Source organism: Ceratotherium simum, chromosome 7, assembly GCF_057802395.1.
Source record: "Ceratotherium simum simum isolate JZ-2026a chromosome 7, ASM5780239v1, whole genome shotgun sequence".
Classification (NCBI taxonomy): domain Eukaryota; kingdom Metazoa; phylum Chordata; class Mammalia; order Perissodactyla; family Rhinocerotidae; genus Ceratotherium; species Ceratotherium simum.
Genome location: NC_141906.1, coordinates 67,896,712 through 67,919,720, shown reverse-complemented (window position 1 = coordinate 67,919,720; position 23,009 = coordinate 67,896,712). Strand labels below are relative to the sequence as shown.

Genomic DNA, 23,009 nt, shown 5'->3' with positions numbered 1-23,009 from the left:
TATTTGAAACAGCAGTTAGATATGCATATCTTATTGTCAGTTTTCCAAGAAAGTGACCTATCAGTGCTCTAGTATGAACTGCTTATCCAGTCCCTAAAGGGAACGGGGTAAAAGGAAGCTGGGGGAGCCTAGCTGCCAGTATTCTGAATTCTGCTGATGTTTAAGCCACAATTTACTGAAAACCTTATGTTCAGATATTAATGATGAGCATCAACACAGTAAAATGTTCAAAAAAATTATCTCAGCTGTCAAAATAAAGAGTGGAAAATGAGGAAGGTATGTAGCACCTACCTCCTTATGCAATACATGGGTACATGCCATTGGATGCAGCTCACTGGGCTGGACAAGTTTCTGGCACATTAGACACAGTTTACAGGTGGCTGGAGCCTGCAGAACAGAGGAAAGACGGTCAAAAGAGTAAAGAACCTCTGGGTCTCCTTGCTTTTTATGCCCATCATTCTATTTACTATTTCCGTGTAGCAAAAGATTTTACACCAAAAGAACTGTTCAAATACAGCTTCTTGCCGAAAGTACTTGCATTTTCCAAGTTGGGGCTGCCAATGACCCAGCTGATGAGATAATGGTTTCTGCCTGCACTCCACCTGTAAACCTGCTCCCTCCTCACCCCCCAGCTTTTCCACATCCCAGTTTTTGAAGAAAAAGAGTCTTACATGTGAAGACCTTCCAGGATATGAAACTTGGGCAGAAGGCAAGAACATTGGGGTACTGATTTGGGCCAATGGAGCAGGGAACAAGGCCCGGATGCGACCGAGTGGCTGTGGGCAGAACCATTGTCAGAGTAAGGAAAGAGAGTTTGAGTAACAGAATATATAACACAAAGAAATCACTCATTTCCGAGTCCAGCAAAGGAAGAAAGCAGACTAGATACTCCTGACTGCCGTGCAGCTTCCCGCCCCAAATTTTTCTGAAATCTGCCTCTTCCCCAACATCTCAGCAGATATGAGTTCTCCCCCCAGCAGCTGTCTCACCTGAGTACTTGCTGCCACCCGCTCATGTTCTGCCAGTCGTGCAGCTACCAACTGGATCAGCTCCTCCATGGTCAGGCCTGCCATGGTGGTACGTGCTGTCTTGATTTGCTGAAGAATATTGGTCATCTGGGCCCTAAAAGAAAAATGTTGAGGGGGAGAGAGTCTGTGCTATACTCAAGGGGAATATCCATGAAACCTCCCGTATTTTAGCCCATAGGCAATTCTTCGACAAATATTTTTTTAATTAAGCCTTAAAGTTACTTACTTATTGCACTGTGGGAACCGAGTCAGCAGCTTCTCCAGGATCTTCTCCAGTTTGTCTACTGGTTGGGGCCGGGGAGTTTCAGTAGAAGCCTTAACACCGCCCAAGCCTGGGGGAGGCGGGATGGAGGCGGCAGGGGGCATGTGTGGACCATGGGGGCCAACAAGGGAACCCAAGCCAGGGCTATTTCTCCCATGGGAGCCAGGAAGGGGTGGGGAAGGCTGGTTGGGCTGGGAAAGGGCAGGGTTCAGGATTGGGAAAGACAAGGAACGGGGATCTGCACTGGGCATAACCATGGGCATTGTGACCTGCCCAATGGAGAAGGGCATCCGAGGAGCCAGAGAGGGACTGGGTTGAAACACCTGAAGCATGAAGTCTGTCTGCAGAGCGGAAGAGGTGGAGGACAAGAGAGAAAGGAAGAAAACGAAAGTTTAGGAAACCAGAGCAGAAATCAATGAGCAACTCTTACACCAAATAATACAAATAATAATCATCAAAATAATATAACGATAAAACCATCATCTTCATAAAAAGAACAAGTGAAAGACTCTGACTCTGCCACCAACACAGACAAGTGGACTCCCCAAAGCCAGCACTCTCACCTCTGATGGGGGTGGAGGCAAAGTGGGGGTAGGGATTTGAGGAAGGCTGCTCAGCTTGGCTCCATTCCTCACTAGCTGGATATGACTATTAAATTGGTCCTAGAAAAGAGAGAAAGGAAAGGATGATCCTTTACAGCTGAGCTGAAAGACAGCACCATCCAGTATCAGGAAAACAAGGGGAGTGGTAGGATACGCCCTAAGTGGCAATGCCCAAAGTCCCTCCCTATCACCAGAAGTGTTAAAGCCCAGATTAACTCTGACTCAATGATCACCCATTACTACACTTACCCGAACATTCTTTTTCATTATCCGAACTCCATTCAGTCTTGTCTCCCACTCCTGTTTGGAACGAACTGTCTCTAGTGTTGGGGGAGTTGACCTTTCAAGAAACCAACAGTAATTTACAGAATTAAAGAAAGCCCAACTCCTAACTCTCTGAGATAGCAGAACACTAGCTGGCTAATGGGCCTGCAGAGAAGAGGTCAGAGCAGGTGCAGGAGAAGGCCAAGGTTCTAAGTTGTCTGCCTCACTTTAACTTCAACATGTTTTAAGCCAAGTATTAGAGAAAGAGGACCAACCACAGAGAGAGGGTTCTTGTCTGCCTGAAAACACCACAGGCGTCCTCCAGATCCCATGGCAGAAAGAGGAGAAATGACTACATAAGAAACAAATCTCCAAGACATCTGTATGCTTTGACAGCATAAGAGATACTGTTTACCCAATTGAAAACAATACAACAAAAAGTACAAAACTATAAAACTGTAGAAGCGAAGAGTCAGATAGTGAGGAAGTTTAGAATACAGGAAGAGAAATCACTGAACAATTATTATTGCACTGACAGAGATGTCTTCAAAATTCCATGAAGATAAAACAAGTGCCAGAATAGCTGTCCTCAGGTTTCAAAAACCTAAAAAAAAAAACACCACACAAACTAAAAAACCATTAAAACTCTAGAATGGGAAGGTACTTACTTGAGGTAAGTAAGGTGCAGTTCTGCCTCTTTTTCTGCTTCTTCTAGTTTCAATACCAGCAACTCTTTCCGACTCTCTAGTGATAAGATCTAAGGAAACCACATATGCACAAATACTTTATTAATTTTACATACATGAAGCTACCCCTTGATAGTGTTTTTTGTGTGTGTGAGAGGAAGATCTGCCCTGAGCTAACATCCATGCCAATCCTCCTCTTTTTGCTGAGGAAGACTGGCCCTGGGCTAACATCTGTGCCTATCTTCCTCCACTTTATATGGGACGCCGCCACAGCATGCCCTGACAAGCAGTGCGTCAGTGCGCGCCCGGGCTCCAAACCCTGGCCGCCAGCAGAGCGCGTGCACTTAACCGCTTCACCACGGGGCCGGCCCCTACCCCTAGATAGTTAAAACAAATGCTTAACGGCTATGTGGTATAACACTTATATAGCTTAGAGGTATAATACTATACCAAAGTATACAGCATCTGGAAGCCCAAAATCAAGGCCTTCCACATAGCAGCTCTTCTCACCTCTGCCTTCCAGGCCCGTTCTGTCTCTTCCATAATGTTCCGATTTATTTCGCCATCCTGATTCTTGAGCCTATCCAGTTCCATTTCCCACACCTCTCTGTAAAATAAGAAACCAAGAACAAGACTAAGGGGAGAAAGACAAACTTGTTAAGGGACACCAGGGCAAAAGTAAACCCCAAAATCGGTCTGCCAGGTGAGTTACAGGAAGTCTTCTTCTAAACATTAGCTATAGGGCCGGCCCCGTGGCTTAGTGATTGAGTGCGTGCGCTCCGCTGCTGGCGGCCTGGGTTCGGATCCCAGGCGCGCACCGAAGCACCGCTTCTCCGGCCATGCTGAGGCCAAGTCCCACATACAGCAACTAGAAGGATGTGTAACTATGACATACAACTATCTACTGGGGTTTTGGGGGGAAAAACAAATAAATAAAGTTTAAAAAATAAATAAATAAATATTAGCTATAAATATAGACAAATGTTTAAAGTGGTCTGTAATTGCATAAAGACCCTATATTTGAAAGTAAAAATGTTCACATCTCCACTTACTAAAATAAGGCTACCCAGAACAGGAAAAAAAGTGTACTGAGAACCAAAACCAACTGAAGGCAGAATGTTCTTCTATGTTCAAGGAGGACTCGAAATCATTATGGCATTCCTCGTATTCCCCAACTTGTCTTGTAGTATGGGTACTGAAGAATGCAGGACTAAACACAGGGGTCCATTTAATACTTATCTCTAATGCAGCAATCACTCATTCACTATTGAGCACACAGACATTGGCTTACTGATTTTCACATTTTCTTAGCTATAGTAAACATTCTTTGAAAGGAAAAAATGTTCCCATCATACCTCAGGACTTCTCCTTTCCATTGGTTTCCTGCCTTCTTACACCCCCTTCCCCCACCAGCCCCATTCCTAGAGTATAATACACATATTCAGGATTAGGGTGACCGACTGTCCCAGTTTGCCCAGCACTGAGGCATTTCCCAGGATGTGGGACAGTCAAACACCCTACTCAGGACTGAAGATGCCAACAAAGGAACAGAGCCAGCAAAAGAATTTCCTTGTATTACACTTGATTGTAATGAGTTATATGGCTGAAAACAAAAGGATTACCCAGATCAGCGGACAGAATAGTATGGAAATGTTTAAATTACTTTCACTGGATTTTAAAAAGATGAAAGTAAGAAGAAAAGATTGGGAAGAGTGACATCTTAAGAAAAATGTTCCCACTTTTCCGAGTGAGAGAAACAATTTTATTCCTCTTCCGTTTTTTCAGTAACCTTACATACATGAAAGGGAGCAACTCATTTACTATAAGTTTTTGAGGTCCCATTTTCTTTGTTTTTTAACTTTTTGTGTGTGTGTGAGGAAGATCAGCCCTGAGCTAACATCCGATGCCAAGCCTCCTCTTTTTGCTGAGGAAGATTGGCCCTGGGCTAACATCCGTGCCCATCTTCCTCCACTTTATATGGGTAATCGCCACAGCAGGGCTTGACAAGTGGTGCATCAGTGCACGCCCGGCAGCCGGTGCACCCCGGGCCGCCACATCGGAGCACGCGCACTTAACCGCTACGCCACCGGGCCAGCCCCATGAGGTCCCTTTTTTCATTTGACCCCATTCTCCACACATTCCTGCTCTCTACTTCAGAAGTATAGGTATTTGTGCATGTGTGTGTTACACACACATTCATTTACTGATTCACTAACATTAGTCTGCCCCTCTACTGACAAGGGCTACTCATGTAATAGATATGACTAGGTGGGCATTTTTCTTCCTTAATCTCCACGTGTTGTCCTCCTCAAATAAACTTCCTGCTGGAGGAAGAATTCTCTAATAGTTCTTTAGACAAAGGTTTACAGGTAGCTGTGTTTTCCTGCTATAACACATATCCTCAAGTTAAAAAATATATGAGAAGTCAGAACACTCTTACCATAAGAATGTGTGAAATATGTGGTAGGGTCAATCAGTGACCCATTTAGCCTACTAGTCACCTCTGACAATGGGATAATTCTAAGAAAATATGACAATTGCCTTCTGTGATGATGTTATTCTTGAAGATTATAGACGCTCACCAAATATCTCTAACTTTCATTAAATACATTTGTCAACTACAGATATATACTTATATTAGAAAAATTCTCTTACCATGCCCACGGGGGACATTCCACATATTCACATACACAAAAATCTTTTTCTTTGGGCATTTGGCCACATTTACCTCATTGGGATCCAACAAGTCAAAAGGAACTACTAGCAACCACAACAAAAATGGTTAAGGAATTCTTAAACAGTCATAAAAATGCTTTATGCAATTACAGCATATGATATGCTCAGCCTTATCATATGTTAACTGGCCTACAACATACGCATCAGATTCACTTCATTAAAGGGTACTAGCTGCAACCCACGCTAGAAAAAAAGTCACTTCTCCATAGTAAAGGGTCAAAAACATCCTTGGTAGAATAGAAACCACTGTGTATGTTTTAACTTTTTTTTTTTTTTTTTAATTTTATTTATTCATTTATTTTTTCCCCCAAAGCCCCAGTAGATAGCTGTATGCCATGGCTGCACATCCTTCTAGTTGCTGTATGTGGGATGCGGCCTCAGCATGGCCGGAGAAGCGGTGTGTCTGTGCGCGCCCGGGATCCGAACCCGGGCCGCCAGCAGCGGAGCGAGCGCACTTAACCGCTAAGCCACAGGGCCGGCCCTGTTTTAACTTCTTAAATGCTTGATCTAATTTCTCTCAAGTCCCATGCTTCTGTTATTTTGCATAGTTATTTTAAGGGATCAATGATTCAAATGAATAAATCATATCAGATCGTACAAGTCTGACTTGTTGTAGGTCCCAATATGTTTGCATAATTTTTAAAATTTTGTTTTTGATCATGTAAAGAATACAAATTATAAAAAGTTTAGGAAATACAAAACAGAAAGAATTTAATATAGAGGTCCCAACTCTTCTACTTACTGGTTGCATGACCCCAGGCAAGTTACTTAATCTTTCTAGGCCTCAGTTTCTTCATCTGAAAAATCAGTAGGACCTACATCATGGGACTAACAGAAGAGGTCACTGCAGAAACACACACGATTTAATCTGGTGCCTAGCACATGGGAAGCATCCAACAAATTTTTTTAAGTATTTCTTTAAAAATTCAATTTCCCACAATTACACTAATCACAAGGAATCATTATTATACTTCTTTCCAGTCTTTTAAAATAAATATTTCTATATTTATATATGTATAGGTAACATATAAATCCATTATATATGCTTTTCAAACAAAAACTGTGATTTTTATCTTACTTTTTCAACCTAAGGTATTTTTCCATGTCACTAAGTCTCCTTCTAAAATGTGATTTTAAAATAACTATCTGGGGCCGGCCCCCTGGCGTAGCAGTTAGGTGCGTGAGCTCCACTGCTGGCAGCCTGGGTTCAGATCCTGGGCACACATGGATGCACCACTTGCCAGGCCACGCTGTGGCGGCGTCCCATATAAAGTGGAGGAAGATGGGCACAGATGTTAGCCCAGGGCCAGTCTTCCTCAGCAAAAAAAAAGAGGATTGGCATGGATGTTAGCTCACGGCTGATCTTCCTCACAAAAAAATAAAATAAAATAAAATAACTATCCATTGTATATACATATCATTATTTATTTAGGTATTCTCTTGTTATTTTCAATTTCACAATTATAAATAATACTAAAATGACCATCTGTGCAGGCGTACTAACACAGGTTAATGATAAAAGTAATGTATTTAGATTTGAGAGGAAGCTACTTACAGTAGTTAAGAGCACGGCCTCTGGAGCCAAACTAAGCTCCAAGTTCAACTCCAGACCCTATATATCTATGCCACCTTTGGCAAGTTACTTAACCTTTCTGTACCTCATTTTCCTAAAGTAAAATGGGATTAATAAAAGAATCTGCCTCTCACAGACCACTTACACAGATGAAATGAGTTAATCTACATAAATCACTTAGAACAGTCTCTGGCATATAATGTTCGTTACCATTTAGAGGTTAGAACATCTTCCTTCAGAGAAACTAAAATATATGAATACATTTTTTCCACCACAAGTAGTGGTGGAAATCAGGTGATTTTAATGGAGAGAAGCAGATACTAAGTGTTTTGCAAAATACTGTCAATAGTCAGAGACAGAGCTAAAAATTAAGATGTTGAGTCCTCAGTCCAAATACCTTCCTTTCAGAATGTATTACACTCTAGGCAAGGCAAAAGGAAACAAAACAAAAACCACTGGGTGAGTTAATATATAGGGGTTGGCTGTCCTGCATTTGGGGTAGGTTATGAATCCTTTTCTCTGAACTGAAGCTAATACAAACCCATATAGAATGAATGAGATGAGACATAAACAGAAAAAAATTTACCCTGGGATGAACTGCAAACTCACTGTTTATGAGGCTAGAATTCTTCCTTGATTCAATTTAATGCAACATCTACTGAGCAGCCTACCACTGCTAGGAATTCTGCTAAAAGCTGGGGATATAAAAATGCCTAGTTCCTGCACCCAAGAAGCTCACAATACAGTAGTTTCCCAGGTGAACAAAAGGAACAAGAAAATCCTGGGCAGGTCAAATGCCATGTGCAACAGCCAAAGAGAAAGAGAGCATCAAGCTAAGGCAGTGGTCCAGGGAGTGCAGCAGGCGAGTATACAAGTCTAAAACTCAGTAGTGTGGTCCGCGCTGGGGATACAGACGAGAGTGTCACTAGCATAGAGACAGTCGTGGAAGCCCCAGGTATGGAAGAAATAATCTAGAACAGCGGCTTGTCAAACGCAGTCTATGGGTCCCCAAAACCCTTTGAGGACCTGGTCTATGGAACAAAAACTAGTTTCATAGTAACACTAAAATTAGCTGCCTTTTTTACTCTCATTCTCTCAGGAGTCTACAATGGAGTTTTCCTGGGGATACACAACATGTGATAATATCATCACTCTATAGCTAATGGAATATATGCTTCTATATTCTTATGTTTTCTAGCACTTTCTTTTTTTTTTTTTTTTTTTAAAGATTTTATTTATTTATTTTTCCCCCAAAGCCCCAGTAGATAGTTGTATGTCGTAGTTGCACATCCATTCTAGTTGCTGTATGTGGGACGCGGCCTCAGCATGGCCGGAGAAGCGGTGCGTCGGTGCTCACCCGGGATCCGAACCCGGGCCGCCAGCAGCGGAGCGCGAGCACTTAACCGCTAAGCCATGGGGCCGGCCCTTCTAGCACTTTCTAAGGTAATAGTTTTAGGGTATAATTTAAGCTCTCAATTTTTTTCTTCTAAGTATTTTGTGTTTTTACTAGCTATCTTTAGTTATACTTACAATAATCTCATTATTGTCCAATAAATCATTATTATAAAATTTCAAAGTTCTCCACGCATTTAGGTAAAAACAAGTACTTTTGTTATTTTGTTTTGCAATAATACTTTTTAAATTTTTTGAAAACTTTAAAAAATTTTTAAGTTATATCTAAAATGTATTATTTTAGGGGCCGGCCCCGTGGCTTAGCGGTTAAGTGTGCACGCCCCCACTACTGGTGGCCCAGGTTCGGATCCCAACGCACCACTTGTCCGGCCATGCTGAGGCGGCGTCCCACATACAGCAACTAGAAGGATGTGCAACTATGACATACAACTATCTACCGGGGCTTTGGGGAGAAAAAGGGAAAACAAAAGGAGGAAGCTTGTCAATAGATGTTAGCTCAGGGCCGGTCTTTCTCAGCAAAAAGAGGAGGATTGGCATGGATGTTAGCTTAGGGCTGATCTTCCTTACAAAAAAAAAAAAATAAAATAAAATGTATTATTTTAGAATTTAATATTTTTTTCTAAAATAAAAGAAAATTTATTTCTAATTTTTCTCTTAAAGAAGGAATCATTGGCTCAAAAAAGGGAGATTAGAAAACTCGTTTTCTCAACCCACAGCTGCAATATATAATCTAAAAATACTAAAAAAGATGCAACTGGCCTAGAGTTATCTGACTCATGGAAAGAATCTACTCCAAAGAAACTGCGCAAAATTGTAAAAAAAGAAACCAAAATATGCCCAGAGCCATCTTTCTCTTGACTTTACAGATGTTAATAATTTACCTTACTGTACCTTAACCAACAGGACATTTTCTAATTCTATTGTGCCAGTTAAGTTATGGTGACATTTTGGGATCAATCATTCTGAATTTAAAGAAAAATGAATTGAATATTTTAAATGCAAATGTGACGAATTCTTTAAAACTCTTAAAAATTGTTAAAGCCTTTCAAACTGGAAATGAAAAAGCTACTGAAGCATCCCAGGGTACCCTACTGTAGTGCATTAACTGGGGAAGCACAGCCTTGCACAGCTGACAGCGCTACATGCCTGCTGGATGAAAAGTCAGTAAAATAAATCATGGCAGTGCCACTTTTGAATGATATAGTAACTCATAAAATTAAAGATTTTGCTGCAAATTTGAAGACTTAGTTAAGATCTCATCTGCAGAACTGTAATTTTACTTTACAAATAGACAAATGCACAGACACGACTAGACTTGTTATTTTGGTTATATTTGTCTAGTATTGGTACCAACTAATCATCAAAGATGATGTTGTGTGTGAACTCTTGGCAACAAACGCAGTGATGCTCACATAATCCAAGTTAAATAACCATTTTGAATCTCATGCTTTATCCTAGAACAACTGTGTTGACACTTACACTGCACTTTTAGTATAAAAACTCTACTGGATAAAAATATTGGCACCGTACATAAATCAAGGCAGTGGCACCAAATTATACCACTAGTCATTGTATTCTTTACCGCCACACACTTGCAGTTGTGGACGAGGGGCAGTTTTACTTAAGAATGCCCTTGATGAAGCCATAAAAAAAAATAATTTTATTACACCTTGACCCTTAAATACACATCTTTTTAATATTCTGTTTGATGAAATGCTACATGCCAAAGTACAATGGTTGTCTTGAGGAAAATGACTTGCGAGACTGTTGGAGTTGTGAGTTGAACTAGCCTCTTTTTTCATGTAACACCATTTTTACTTAAAAGAAAAACTGAGAAACTTATGGTTATTTGAACCTGAGTATTTAGCAAACACGTTCTTGAAAATGAACTAAAAGTACTCTTGTTATTTTAAAGGAAACAACTGACAATATTTGTTGCCAACAATAAAATTTGAGCTTTCAAGCAAAAATTAGACTTTTAGAAAATCTATACCAGCCATTGGGAGCTTGAAGGCTTCCCATTACTTCAAGAGTATTCTGATGAGATCAATGGTCACATAAACAAATGTGATTCTTTAAATATGGTATAATAAAATGTATCAACACTTGGAAGAGCTGCATAACTCTGAACCAATATTTTCCAAATTATCAATGCATCGTATTACCAAGTCAACTGTGGGACCCACTTGGAACCCCAGAGTTGGTATACAGATTACTTTAAGCTGAAGACATTGGAGATTCATCAGATGCAGAACAAAGGCCTTCTCAGACCTTCCCTTAACCAACAGCAGCAACTTCTGGGAAACAAGGCTGTCATAAATTCCTCTTCCAGGCAGAGCTACTCCCAGAAGAGAGAACGCGAATGAAATCCACCCTAAATCCCTTCTCCAGTGGAGTTTTATGGCCCTAAAGGAGACAGAAAAACCACTAATACCTATATGGGAAAATATCGCAAACTTTTCAACTCCTGCTTGTTCTCCTGAAAACCCATTTATCTTTCCCAAAAGTCCTATAAGTGCTCTTTCTCCCCCACTTCTAAGAAGTCATTTGTTTTCCCCTAAGTATCTTTCTCCCCCTGCGCCTTCACCTATTAATATGGTATATAAGCCCCAAATTCTAACCATTCTTTTGAGTTACTCATCACTGAGTTCTCCCACATGGATGCACGCTGCATGCATAAACTTTTTTTTTCTCCTGAAATCTGTCTTTTCCCAGTTTATTCGCAGGGCACAGCCATTGACCCTAATAGGGTAGAAGGAAAAGGTTTTCCTCCCCTAACCAACATAGTTACAAGATCCATTCAAAGTGCAAGGTAAGCCAATGGATTTTAATGTAACAGTACAAAAAGTTCATTGACGCGGTTTCAGATTCTACAATGCAATTAACCTTTAAGAAACTATCAGCTGTCAAGTTTTGGAGTACTATCAAAGAAAAATATCCACAATCATCTAGGAAAGCTATTAAAATACTCCTTACTTTTCCAACTACACATCTGCGTATCACCAGATTTTCTCCATATACTTTAAAAAACAACATACTGCAATAGATTAAATGCAGTAGATAGGAGACTTAAGCTTCTTCCATTAAAGAGACTTGCAAAAATGTAAACAAAGTCATTCTTAGAACTAAACTGACTTTTGGTCTGGGTAGGCAAAGATTTCTTGGGACACAAAACACATGAACCATGAAAGGAAAAAACTGGTAAACTGTACTTCATCAAAATTTAAACTTTTGCGTTTCCAAAGACATTGTTACAAAATGCAAAAGTAAGTTACAGACTGGGAGAAAATATTTGCAAAACACATATTTGATAAAAGGACTTGTATCAAGAATACCCAATAAGAAAACAAAGTGCTTTTTTCAAATGGGTAAAATATTCAAATAGATACTTCATCAAAAAAGAATGACAAATGGCAAATAAGGACATGAAAAGATGTTCAACATCAATAGTCATTTGGGAAAAGCAAATTAAAACCACAATAAGAAACCACTGAACACTTTTTAGAATGGCTAAAACCAAAAAGACTGATAATACCAAGTATTGGGTAAGGAAACGGAGTAACTGGAACGCTTATACATTGCCGGTGGGAGTGCAAAATGGTAAAGTAACTTTGGAAAACAGTTTGCCAGTTTCTTATAAAGTTAAGCAAACACATGGCCCAGCAATCCCACTCCTAAGCATTTACCCAAGAGAAAAGAAAATACGTCCACATAGAGACTTGTACCTGAATATTCCGAGCAGCTTTATTTATAACAGACAAAAAACAGAAACAACCAAATATCCCTCAACTAGCAAATACATAAACAAATTTGGTGTAGTCTTATAATGGAATACTACTCAGCAATAAAGAGCAATAAACTACTGATACATGCAACAACATGGATGAATTACAAAAGTTTTATCCTAAATAAGAAACAGACACAGGGTCCAGCCCTGTGGCGTAGTGGTTAAGTTCGCCATGCTCCAGTTTGGCGGCCCGAGTGCACAGCCTCAGACCTACACCACTCGTCAGCCATGCTGTGGCAGTGACCCACATACAAAATAGAGGAAAGACTGGTAACAGATGTTAGCTCAGGGACCATCTTCTTCAAGCAAAAAAAGGAGAACTGGCAACAGATGTTAGCTCAGGGTGAATCTTCCTCAGGGAAAAAAAAAAGAAGAAGAAAAACAGACACAAAAGGCTATATATTGTATGATTCTATTTACATGAAGTTCTAGAAAAGGCAAAACTATAGTGCAGAAAGTAGATCAGTGGTTCCCAGCGGCTCAGGGTGGACAAGGAAATTGACTTCAAAGAGTCATGAAGGAACTTTTTAGGGTTATGGAAATATTCTATACCATGACTGTGGTGGTGCTTATATAACTGTATACATTTGTCAAAACTCACCATTTAAAACGGGTGAATTTTATCATACATATAGTATACATCCACAAAGCTGAGTTTAGAATTTACAACTTCCACCCCCAAAGCCACTGCCCTAAATCTGCTCCACTTCCTATATTCACCGTCCCAGACATCTCACTGTCACTACTCCTCTCCTCCCTCTAACAATCAACAAATCTCATCAATCCTACCTCACAATACCCCTCCTTTCTGTTTCTTTGCCTCTTAGATCAGCCCTTCATTTTATCTTGCTGAAACTCTGTCTTCTCGACATCAGTTTATCTGCACTTTAGCCCATCTAACTTATTGCAACCAGAGTTACCCTTCTAAAAATTAAATCTAGAGAGGTTCCATTTCCAATAAAGGCAGAGTTGCTCCTAATAGATCAACCACTCTGCAGGTAAAAAACTATAAATTCTACACAAAATGTAAAAAAGTACCTCTGAAGGCACTAAAGAGCAAATAAGAACCAGGCATAAATTAGAGAAGATCTGACAATTGGAAGAAGTGAATATCATTGTTGTTTCCTGTTTTTTACGATTATTCATCTAAGGGCAAACCCCAGCCAGCTCTGTGCTGACGAGCAAAACTGAGATAAAAACCATGCAGCCTTACCAGCTCAAGAACCAAAGGACAAAAGTGGGAGCTACCATAACAGCTAGAAAAGGAGGGAGGAATCCCAAAAAAGAAAGAGCCACAGATGGGGAGCCCCAAATTCTGCATATAAATCTGCACAAATCCCTGGATGTTCCCTGAACCACGCATCCACAGAAAAGACTCCAAGGAACCCAGCTACACTAAATGAACTGAACAGACCACAGCTGCTGTCCAGCAAACAAAAGTATGACATTTAAGCCCAGTCAAGGAAGCAGCCTGAAAAAACAAATTAAAAACAAAACAAAAAATCAAGACTTTTTGGAGGAAGATAACAGAATCCAGAGTCTCTACAATGTATTGTTCACCATATTCAGAATTCAACCCCACATAACCAACATACAAAGAAACAGGAAATATGATCCACAGTCAAGAGCAGGATCTGCAAACTATGGTCTGTGGGTCAAATCCAGGCTGCCACTTACTTTTGTAAATAAAGTTTTTTGGAACACAGGAACACTCATTTTGTTTACATATTGCCCACTGCTGCTTTCATGCCACAACAGAGTTGAGTAGTTGTGACAGAGACTGTATGGTCTGCAAAGCCTCAAACATTTACTTCATCGCAGTCAATCTCTTCCCCCCACCCTCAACCACTGGCCACCACTGATCTGCTTTTTCACATTATAGTTTTATCTTCTCTAGAATTTCATGTAAATAGAATCATACAGTGCAAACCTTTGCGTCTAGTTTCTTATTTAGGATAATGCTTTTGATTCTGACTCCTGGTCAAGAAAAAGGGCAATCAATGAGCAAGGACCCCAAGGTGACCAAGATGTTGGAATTAGCAGGCAAAGATTTTAACTTTTTATTTATTTTTTGTGTGTGTGAGGAAGATAAGTCCTGTGCTAACATCTGCCAATCCTCCTCTTTTTTTGCTGAGGAAGACTGGCCCTGGGCTAACATCCGTGCCCATCTTCCTCCGCTTTACATGGGATGCCGCCACAGCATGGCTTGCCAAGCGATGCCTCGGTGCGCGCCCGGAATCCAAACTGGCGAACCCTGGGCCACTGAAGCGGAGCGCGTGCACTTAACCACTTGCGCCACCAGGCCGGCCCCAGCAGGCAAAGATTTTAAAGCATCTATTTTAACTGTGCAAAAGGACATAAAGAAAAATATGCTCACAAGGAGTGAGCAGATAAGAACTCTCAGCAGAGAAACAGAAACTATAAAAAAGAACTAAACTGAAATGATAGAACTGAAAAACACAATATTGGAAACATGAAATTCACTGCATGGGCTTAATAGCAGAATGGAAATGATATAAGAAAGAGTAGGTAGACTTGAAGATATATCAACAGAAATTATCCAATATGTTGAACAAAGTAAAAAAGATTGGGAAGACATGAACAGAGCCTCCATGAAGTACAGGACAATATCAAAAGGTCTAACATATGTGAAAGTGGAGTCCCAGAAAGAAAGGAGGGAATGGGACAAAAATATTTAAAATTATGTCAGAAAATTTCACAAAATTGGTAAAAGACATAACTTTACAGGTTAAGAAGCTCAGAATACCCAAAACAGAAAAAATACAAAGAAAACCACGTCTGGGAAAATCAAAGTCAAACTGCTGAAAACCAAAGATAGAGAGAAAATCTTGAAAGAAGCCATAGAAAACAATGATACAATACATACAGGGAAACAACAATATGAATTGCCATTGACTTCTCATCAAAAACAAGAGGAGATAGTTTATATTACAAAAGCATCTTCGACTGCATAAATAAATTGTGGGATGTTCACACAACGGACTACTACTCAGCATTAAAAAGGAATGAACACCTACATCTGTTAAAGCAATTGAATCAATAATTAATAACCTTCCAAAGCAGAAAATACAAGGCTCACATGGGTTCACTAGTGAATTCTACCACATATTTAAGGAAGAAATTATATAAATTCTCTACAATCTCTTTTAGAAGATAGAAGCAGAGGAAATACTTCCTAACTCATTCTATGAGGCCAATGTTACCCTAATACCAAAACCAGACAAAGACATTAGAAGAAAAGAAAACTGAAGACCAATATCTTTCATTAACATAGATGCAAAAATCCTCAACAAAATATTACCAAATTGAATCTAAAAAAGTATAAAAAGAATTATACACCACGACCAAGTGGGATTTATCTCAGGTATGCAAGGCTAGTTCAACATTCAAAAATCAATTAATGTAATCTATCACATCAAGAGACCAAAAAAGAAAAATCACATGATCATATCAATAGATGCAGAAAAAGCATTTGACAAAATCCAACACCCATTCATGATTAAAACTCTCAGTAAACTAGGAATAGAGGGGAACTTTCTCAACTTTATAAAGACTCTACAAAAAAGCCAACAGCTAGTATCATATTTAATGGTGAGAAACACGAAGTTTCCCCAAGATCAGGTACAAGGCAAGGATGTCCCCTCTCACCATTCCTTTTCAACATCATACTGGAAGTCCTTGCTAATGCAATGCAGCATGAAAAGAAAATAAAAGGCATACAGATTGGAAAGGAAGACATAAAACTGTCTTTGTTTGCAGATGACATGATTGTCTATGAAGAAAATTGGAAAGAATCAATAAAAAAACTCCTTGAACAAATAAGCAATTATAGCAAGGTTGCAGCATACAAGGTTAATATATAAAAGTCAACTGCTTTCCAATATACCAACAATGAACAAGTGGAATTTAAAATGAAAAACACAGTATCATTTACATTAGCACCAAAAAAAAAACCTACAAAACTGATGAGCAAAATCAAAGAACTAAATAAATGGAGAGATAGTCTATGTTCATGGATAGGAAGGCTCAATACTGTCAAGATGTCAGTTCTTCCCAACTTGATCTATAAATTCAATGCAATCTCAACCAAAATCCCAGCAAGCTATTTTATGGATATCAACAAACTGATTCTAAAGTTTATATGGAGAGACAAAAGATCCAGAATAGCCAACATAATATTGAAGGACAAGAACAAAGTTGGAGGACTGACACTATCTGACTTCAAGACTTACCATAAAGCTAGAGTAATCAAGACAGTGCGGTTTTGGCAAAAGAATACACAAATAGATCAATGGAACAGAACAGAGACCCTAGAAATAGACGTCCATAAATACAGTCAACTGATCTTTAACAAAAGAGTGAAGACAATAAAATGAAGCAAAGAGTCTCTTCAACAAATGGCACTAGAACAACTGGACACTCACATGCAAAAAGTGAATCTAAACACAGACCTTACACTCTTCACAAAAATTAACTAAAAATGGATCATAGACCTAAATGTAAAACACAAAACTATAAACCTCCTAGAAGACAACAGGAGAAAAACTAGATGAATTTGGGTATGGTAATACCTTTTTACACGAATTTGGGTATGGTAACATCTTTTTAGATATAACACCAAAGACACAATCCATGAGAGAAATAAGTGATAAGCTAGACTACATTAAAATTAAAAACTTCTGCTTTGCAAGACAGTATCAAGAGAATCAGAAGACAAGCCACAGACTGGGAGAAAATATTTGCAAAAGACACATCTGATAAAGGACTGTTATCCAAAACATACAAAGAGCTCTTAAAACTCAACAGTTATTAAAACAAACAGCCAGATTAAAAAAATGGACCAAAGACTTTAATAGACACCTCAACAAAGAAGACATACAGGGCCGGCCCCATGGCTTAGTGGTTAAGTGCGCGTGCTCCACTACTGGCGACCCGGGTTCGGATCCCGGGCGCGCACCGATGCACCACTTCTCCGGCCATGCTGAGGCTGCGTCCCACATACAGCAACTAGAAGGATGTGCAACAATGACATACAACTATCTACTGGGGCTTTAGAGAAAAAACAGGAGGAGGACTGGCAATAGATGTTAGCTCAGAGCCGGTCTTCCTCAGCAAAAAGAGGAGGATTAGCATGGATGTTAGCTCAGGGCTGATCTTACTCACAAAAAAAAAGAAGACATACAGATAGAAAATAAGGATATAAAAAGATGCTCCACATCATTTCTCATCAATGAAATGCATATTAAAACAACGAGATACCACTACACACCTATTAAAATGGCCAAAATCTGGAACACTGATAACACCAAACGCTGGCGAGGATGGAACTCGCCAACAACAGGAACTCTCACTCATTTCTGCTGGGAATGAACAGTGGTATGTGGAACAGTGGAAGACAGTTTGGTACTTTCTTACAAAACTAAACATACTCTTACCATATGATCCAGTAATCACACTCCTTGGTATTTACCCAAGGGGGTGAACACTTATGTCCACACAAAAATGCACAAATGGATGTTTATAGCAGCTTTATTCATAATTGCCAAAACTTGGAAGCAACCAAGATATCCTTCAGTAGATGAATGGATAGAAAACCTGGTACATTCAAACAATGGAATATTATTCAATGCTAAAAAGAAAGGAGCTACATCAAGTCATGAAAAGACATGGAGAAACCTCAAACGCACATTAATAAGTGAAAGAAGCCAAACTGAAAGGCTACATATTATATGATTCCAACTATATGACATTCTGGAAAAGGCAAAACTATGGAGACAATAAAAAGATCAGTGGTAGCTGGGCAGGGGTGGGGGGGTATGAATAGGCAGAACATAGAGGACAGGAAGCGAAAAATACTCTATATGATATTATAAGGATGGATATATGTCATTTTATACATTTGTCCAAATCTACAACACGCATAACACCAAGAGTGAAACCTAAGGTAAACTATGGACTTTGGGTAATTATGATGTGTCAACGTAGGTTCACGCTTGGTAAAAAATGTACCATTCTGGTGAGTGATGTTGATAATGGGAAGGCTACGCATGTGTGGGGGCAGAGGGTATATGGGAAATCTCTGAAACTCCCTCTCAATTTTGTTGTAAACCTAAAACTGCTCTAAAAAAATAAAGCCTTACCAAAAAAAAAAAAAAGGAATGAACTATTAATACAATTCACATCTATCACAACATCATAGATAAATCTCAAAAATATGCTGAGTGAAAGAAGCTAGACACAAATGTCTAGAAAAGATAAGTGTAATCTACGGTGACAGAAAGCAGATCAGTGTTTACCTGGGAATGAAGGGAAGGAAAGACAGTCACTGAGAAGGAATACGGGGAACATTTTAGGGTAATGGGTATGTGCTATACTTTGTGTTCGTGTTCACGTGCATGATTAATTTGTCAACACTCATCAAAACAAAACTTAAAATATGTGCATTTTATTACATGTAACTTACATCTAAAAGATTTAATTTTTTAAAAATCTAAGGGATTATTCTAAGTTTCTACAGTTAAGACTAAAAATTTCCCAAACACTTTATCCAAGAAAATTACAAGTCTTTCTAATACAGCATAATAAGCAGGCACATAGTTTGTCTTTATGATGCATATTCCTAGTGAATTAAAGTAACAGATGTGTATTTTGGGGGGAAAAGGCCAAATTAAACTGGAATTATAAAGAATATTCAATGAATTAATATTCAATTTACACAGTAAAAGAGAAGACCTAAATCCAATCACATCAATACACACATTTCGTTTTATTGCACTTCACTTCATTGCTCTTTGCAGATATTGAGTTTTTTATAAGACTCTCCATCAGCAAAAAGATTATGACTTGCTAAAGGCTCAGATGATGGGCAGCATTTTTTAGCAATAAAGTATTTTTAAATTAAGGTATGTACATTGTTTTTTTAGATATAATGCTATTGCACACTTAATAGACTATAGTATAACGTAAATCTAACTCCCCCCCCCCCAAAGCCCCAGTAGATAGTTGTATGTCATAGCTGCACATCCTTCTAGTTGCTCTATGCGGGATGCGGCCTCAGCATGGCTGGAGAAGCGGTGCGTCGGTGCGCGCCCAGGATCCGAACCCTGGCCGCCAGCAGCAGAGCACTCACACTTAACCGCTAAGCCATGGGTTGGCCCTGTAAATCTAACTTTTACATGCGATGGGAAACCAAAAAATTCATGTGACTCTCTTTATTGTGATACTCCTTTTATTGCCGTGGTCTGGAACTGAACATACAATATCTCTGAGGTATGCCTATAATTACATTAAATATAAATACACTAAGAGCCTCTAATTAAAAAGTAGCTTGGGCCGGCCCTGTGGCGTAGCGGTTAAGTGCACCTGCTCCACTGCTGGTGGCCCAGCTTAGGATCCCAGGCGCGCACTGATGCACTGCTTGTCAGGCCATGCTGTGCCGGCGTCCCACATAAAGTGGTGGAAGATCGGCACGGATGTTAGCTCAGGGCCAGTCTTCCTCAGCAAAAAAAGAGGAGGATTGGCATGGATGTTAGCTCAGGGCTGATCTTCCTCACACACACACACACAAAAAAGTAGCTTATCAGAAGAGATCAGAAAGAAAGACCCAATTATATGCTGTCTACAAGACATAAAAATGTAGATAGGTTGTGGGTAAAAGATGGAAAAACATATATCATGTAAAGAGTAAGCATAAGAAGACGGCAGTGTCTATATTAATATCACATAAAGTAAACTTTAACATAAAAAGTATGACCAAGATGGCCAGCCCCGTGGCTTAGTGGTTAAGTGCACGCGCTCCGCTGCTGGCGACCCAGGTTCGGGTCCCAGGCCTGCACTGACGCACCGCTTCTCCGGCCATGCTGAGGCCGCGTCCCACATACAGCAACTAGAAGGATGTGCAACTATGACATACAACTATCTACTGGGGCTTTGGGGGAAAATAAATAAATAAATAAAATTATACAAAAAAAAAAAAAGTATGACCAAGATAAAGAAAGACATTTCAAAATGATAAAATGGCCAATTAATCAAGAATACAATCATAAATGTATATATATATCTAACAACACAGCTTCAAAATATAAGAAGTAAAAATTGACAGAATTAAAAAGAAAAGGAGAAAAATCTATAATCATAGAGATTTTAACATCACCCCTTCAGCAACTGATATAACTAAATATTTTAAAATTAAAAAAATACAGAACAATGTTCCTTGATAAACATAGACACAAAAATCCTTAAAAAATATTAGCAAGTCAAATCCAGCAATATATAAAAACAATGATATAACTTGTCCAAGTTGGGTTTATTCCAAGAACGAAGAATTGGTTTAACATTTGAAAATAAATCAATGTAATTCACCATCTTAACAGAATAAAGGAGAAAAAACATTTGATAATTTTAATAGATGCAGAAAAACCATTTGACAAAACTAAGCTTCCATTCACGTAAAGAACTCTAAAAAAATTAAAAATAGAAGAGAACTTCCTCAATTTGATAAAGGGCATCTACAAAAAAACTTAGAGCTATCATTAAACAATGGTAAAATACCAAACACTTTCCCCTAAGAGCAGGAAGAAGACAAAGATGTCCATTCTACCACTTCAATTCAACATTGTACTGGAGGTTCTAGCCAGTGCAATAATATTTACAAGAAATAAAAGGCTTAAGGAAGAAATAAAACCGTATATTCACAGATACCATGATTGTTTATGTAGAAAAACTTAAGGAATCGATAAAACAAATAATACACTAATATGCAAATTTAGCAAAGTAGCAGGTACAAGGTTAATATACAAAAATAAATAGTATTTTTACATACTAGCAGTAAACAATTGGAAAATTTAAAAAATTTTTAACTCTATTTATAATAGTGTCAAAGAACATAAAATACTTAGGAATAAATTTCTCTAGAAATTTAAAGAAAGATGTGTAAGACCTGTATACTGAAAATTATAAAATGTTGCTAAGATAAATTAAAGACCTAAATAAACAGAAAGACATATCTTTATTACGGATTGGAGGACTCAGTATTATTAAGATGTCAGTTTCTCTCAAGCTGATCTATAGATTCAAGGCAACTGTGTTCTTACCAGTTTTGTTTTTGTTTTTGCAGAAACTGGTAGGCAGCTTTTCAAATATATATGAAGATGCAAAGGACCTACAATATCCAAAGCAATCTTGAAAATAAAAGTAGAAGACCATGCATTATCTGACTTCATGACCTACTATAAAGCTATAATAATCACAACAGGGTGATCCGGCATAAAGAGAGATAAATACATCAATGCAATAGAATAGTACTCAGAAATAGACCCACTATTTATACAAATGACTCATACTGTCATTTGGTTTTTGGCAAAGGTGTCGAGCAACCCAATGGGGAAAGGAAAGCCTTTTCAACAAATGGTGCTGAAACAAGTGGATATCCACACGGGAAAAAACAAACCTCAACCCCTACTTCTAACCATACACAAAATTAATTTGAGCAGATCACAGACATAAATATAAAAGCTAAAATGAAAAACCTTCCATAAGAAAACAGAGGAGAACATCTTTGCTACTTCAGGGTAGGCAAAGGTTTCTTAGGACAGAGAATGCAATAACTACAAAAGGAAATTTGATAAATTAGACATCATTGAAATTAAAATTTCTGTTTATCAGAAGATGCAATTAAAAAATGAATAGCTAAGAGAGAGTGAGAAAAATTTCACACAACATATAACTGACAAAGAACTTTTATTTGGAATACGTAAAAAACTTCTACTACATAATAATAGAAAGCCAAAACTCAATCCCCAAAAAAGGAGGGAGGCCAAAAATTTGACTGGACACTTCACAAAAAAAGATATATGAATGGCCAATAAGCACATGGAAAAAGTGATCAACATCATTAGTCATTAGGGAAACGCAAATTAAAACCACAATGAAATACCACTGCACAACCACTTGAATGGCAAGGATACGAAGCAACCAAAACTCATACATTGTTGGTAGTGTGTAAAGTAATATATCCACTTTGGAAATATGCCCAGCCATTTCTTTTTTTTTCCATAATTTTATTTATTTATTTTTCCCCCCAAAGCCCCAGTAGATAGTTGTATGTCATAGCTGCACATCCTTCTAGTTGCTGTATGTGGGACGCGGCCTCAGCATGGCCAGAGAAGCGGTGCGTCGGCGCGCCCCCGGGATCCGAACCCGGGCCGCCAGCAGCGGAGCACGCGCACTTAACCGCCAAGCCACGGGGCCGGCCCTGCCCAGCCATTTCTTATAAAACTAAATATATACCTACACTACAATCCAGCAATTCTACTCCTAGGAATTTACCCAAGAGAAATACAAGTCTTTGTTCACACAAAGACTTGCACCTGAATACTCATGGCAGCTTTACTCCTAATAGTCAAAATCTGGAAACCACTACATGCCCATCAACAGGAAAATGGATAAACAAACTGTGGTATATTAACAAAAGGAATACTACTCAACAATAAAAAGAGACAACATTCATGATTATCAAAAGCATTATGCTGAATGAAAGAAGTCTTACAGAAAAGAGTACATATTGTATGATTTCATTCATGTTGACATTCTAGAACATGCAAAATTAGTCTATTGTGAAAAAATCAGAACAGTGGTTG

General features: G+C 38.8%; 1 protein-coding gene across 8 annotated transcripts in view; it reads right to left on the bottom strand.

Annotated features, from left to right (window-relative positions):
* RNF214 (ring finger protein 214) overlaps positions 1–23,009 on the bottom strand; it is a 63,486-nt gene that overhangs the window by 21,109 nt on the left and 19,368 nt on the right. For 5 of the 8 annotated variants that reach the window (XM_087433728.1, XM_087433734.1, XM_004427281.3 and 2 more), the window contains exons 7-14: positions 3,353–3,449; positions 2,825–2,913; positions 2,142–2,232; positions 1,854–1,952; positions 1,255–1,631; positions 990–1,122; positions 672–776; positions 292–387 (exon numbers count right to left, since the gene is read on the bottom strand). In XM_087433728.1, coding sequence (XP_087289854.1) covers positions 292–387; positions 672–776; positions 990–1,122; positions 1,255–1,631; positions 1,854–1,952; positions 2,142–2,232; positions 2,825–2,913; positions 3,353–3,449 — 1,087 coding nt within the window. The remainder of the gene's footprint in view (positions 1–291; positions 388–671; positions 777–989; positions 1,123–1,254; positions 1,632–1,853; positions 1,953–2,141; positions 2,233–2,824; positions 2,914–3,352; positions 3,450–23,009) is intronic. The other 3 variants (XM_087433730.1, XM_087433732.1, XM_087433729.1) reach the window with 2 other exon arrangements.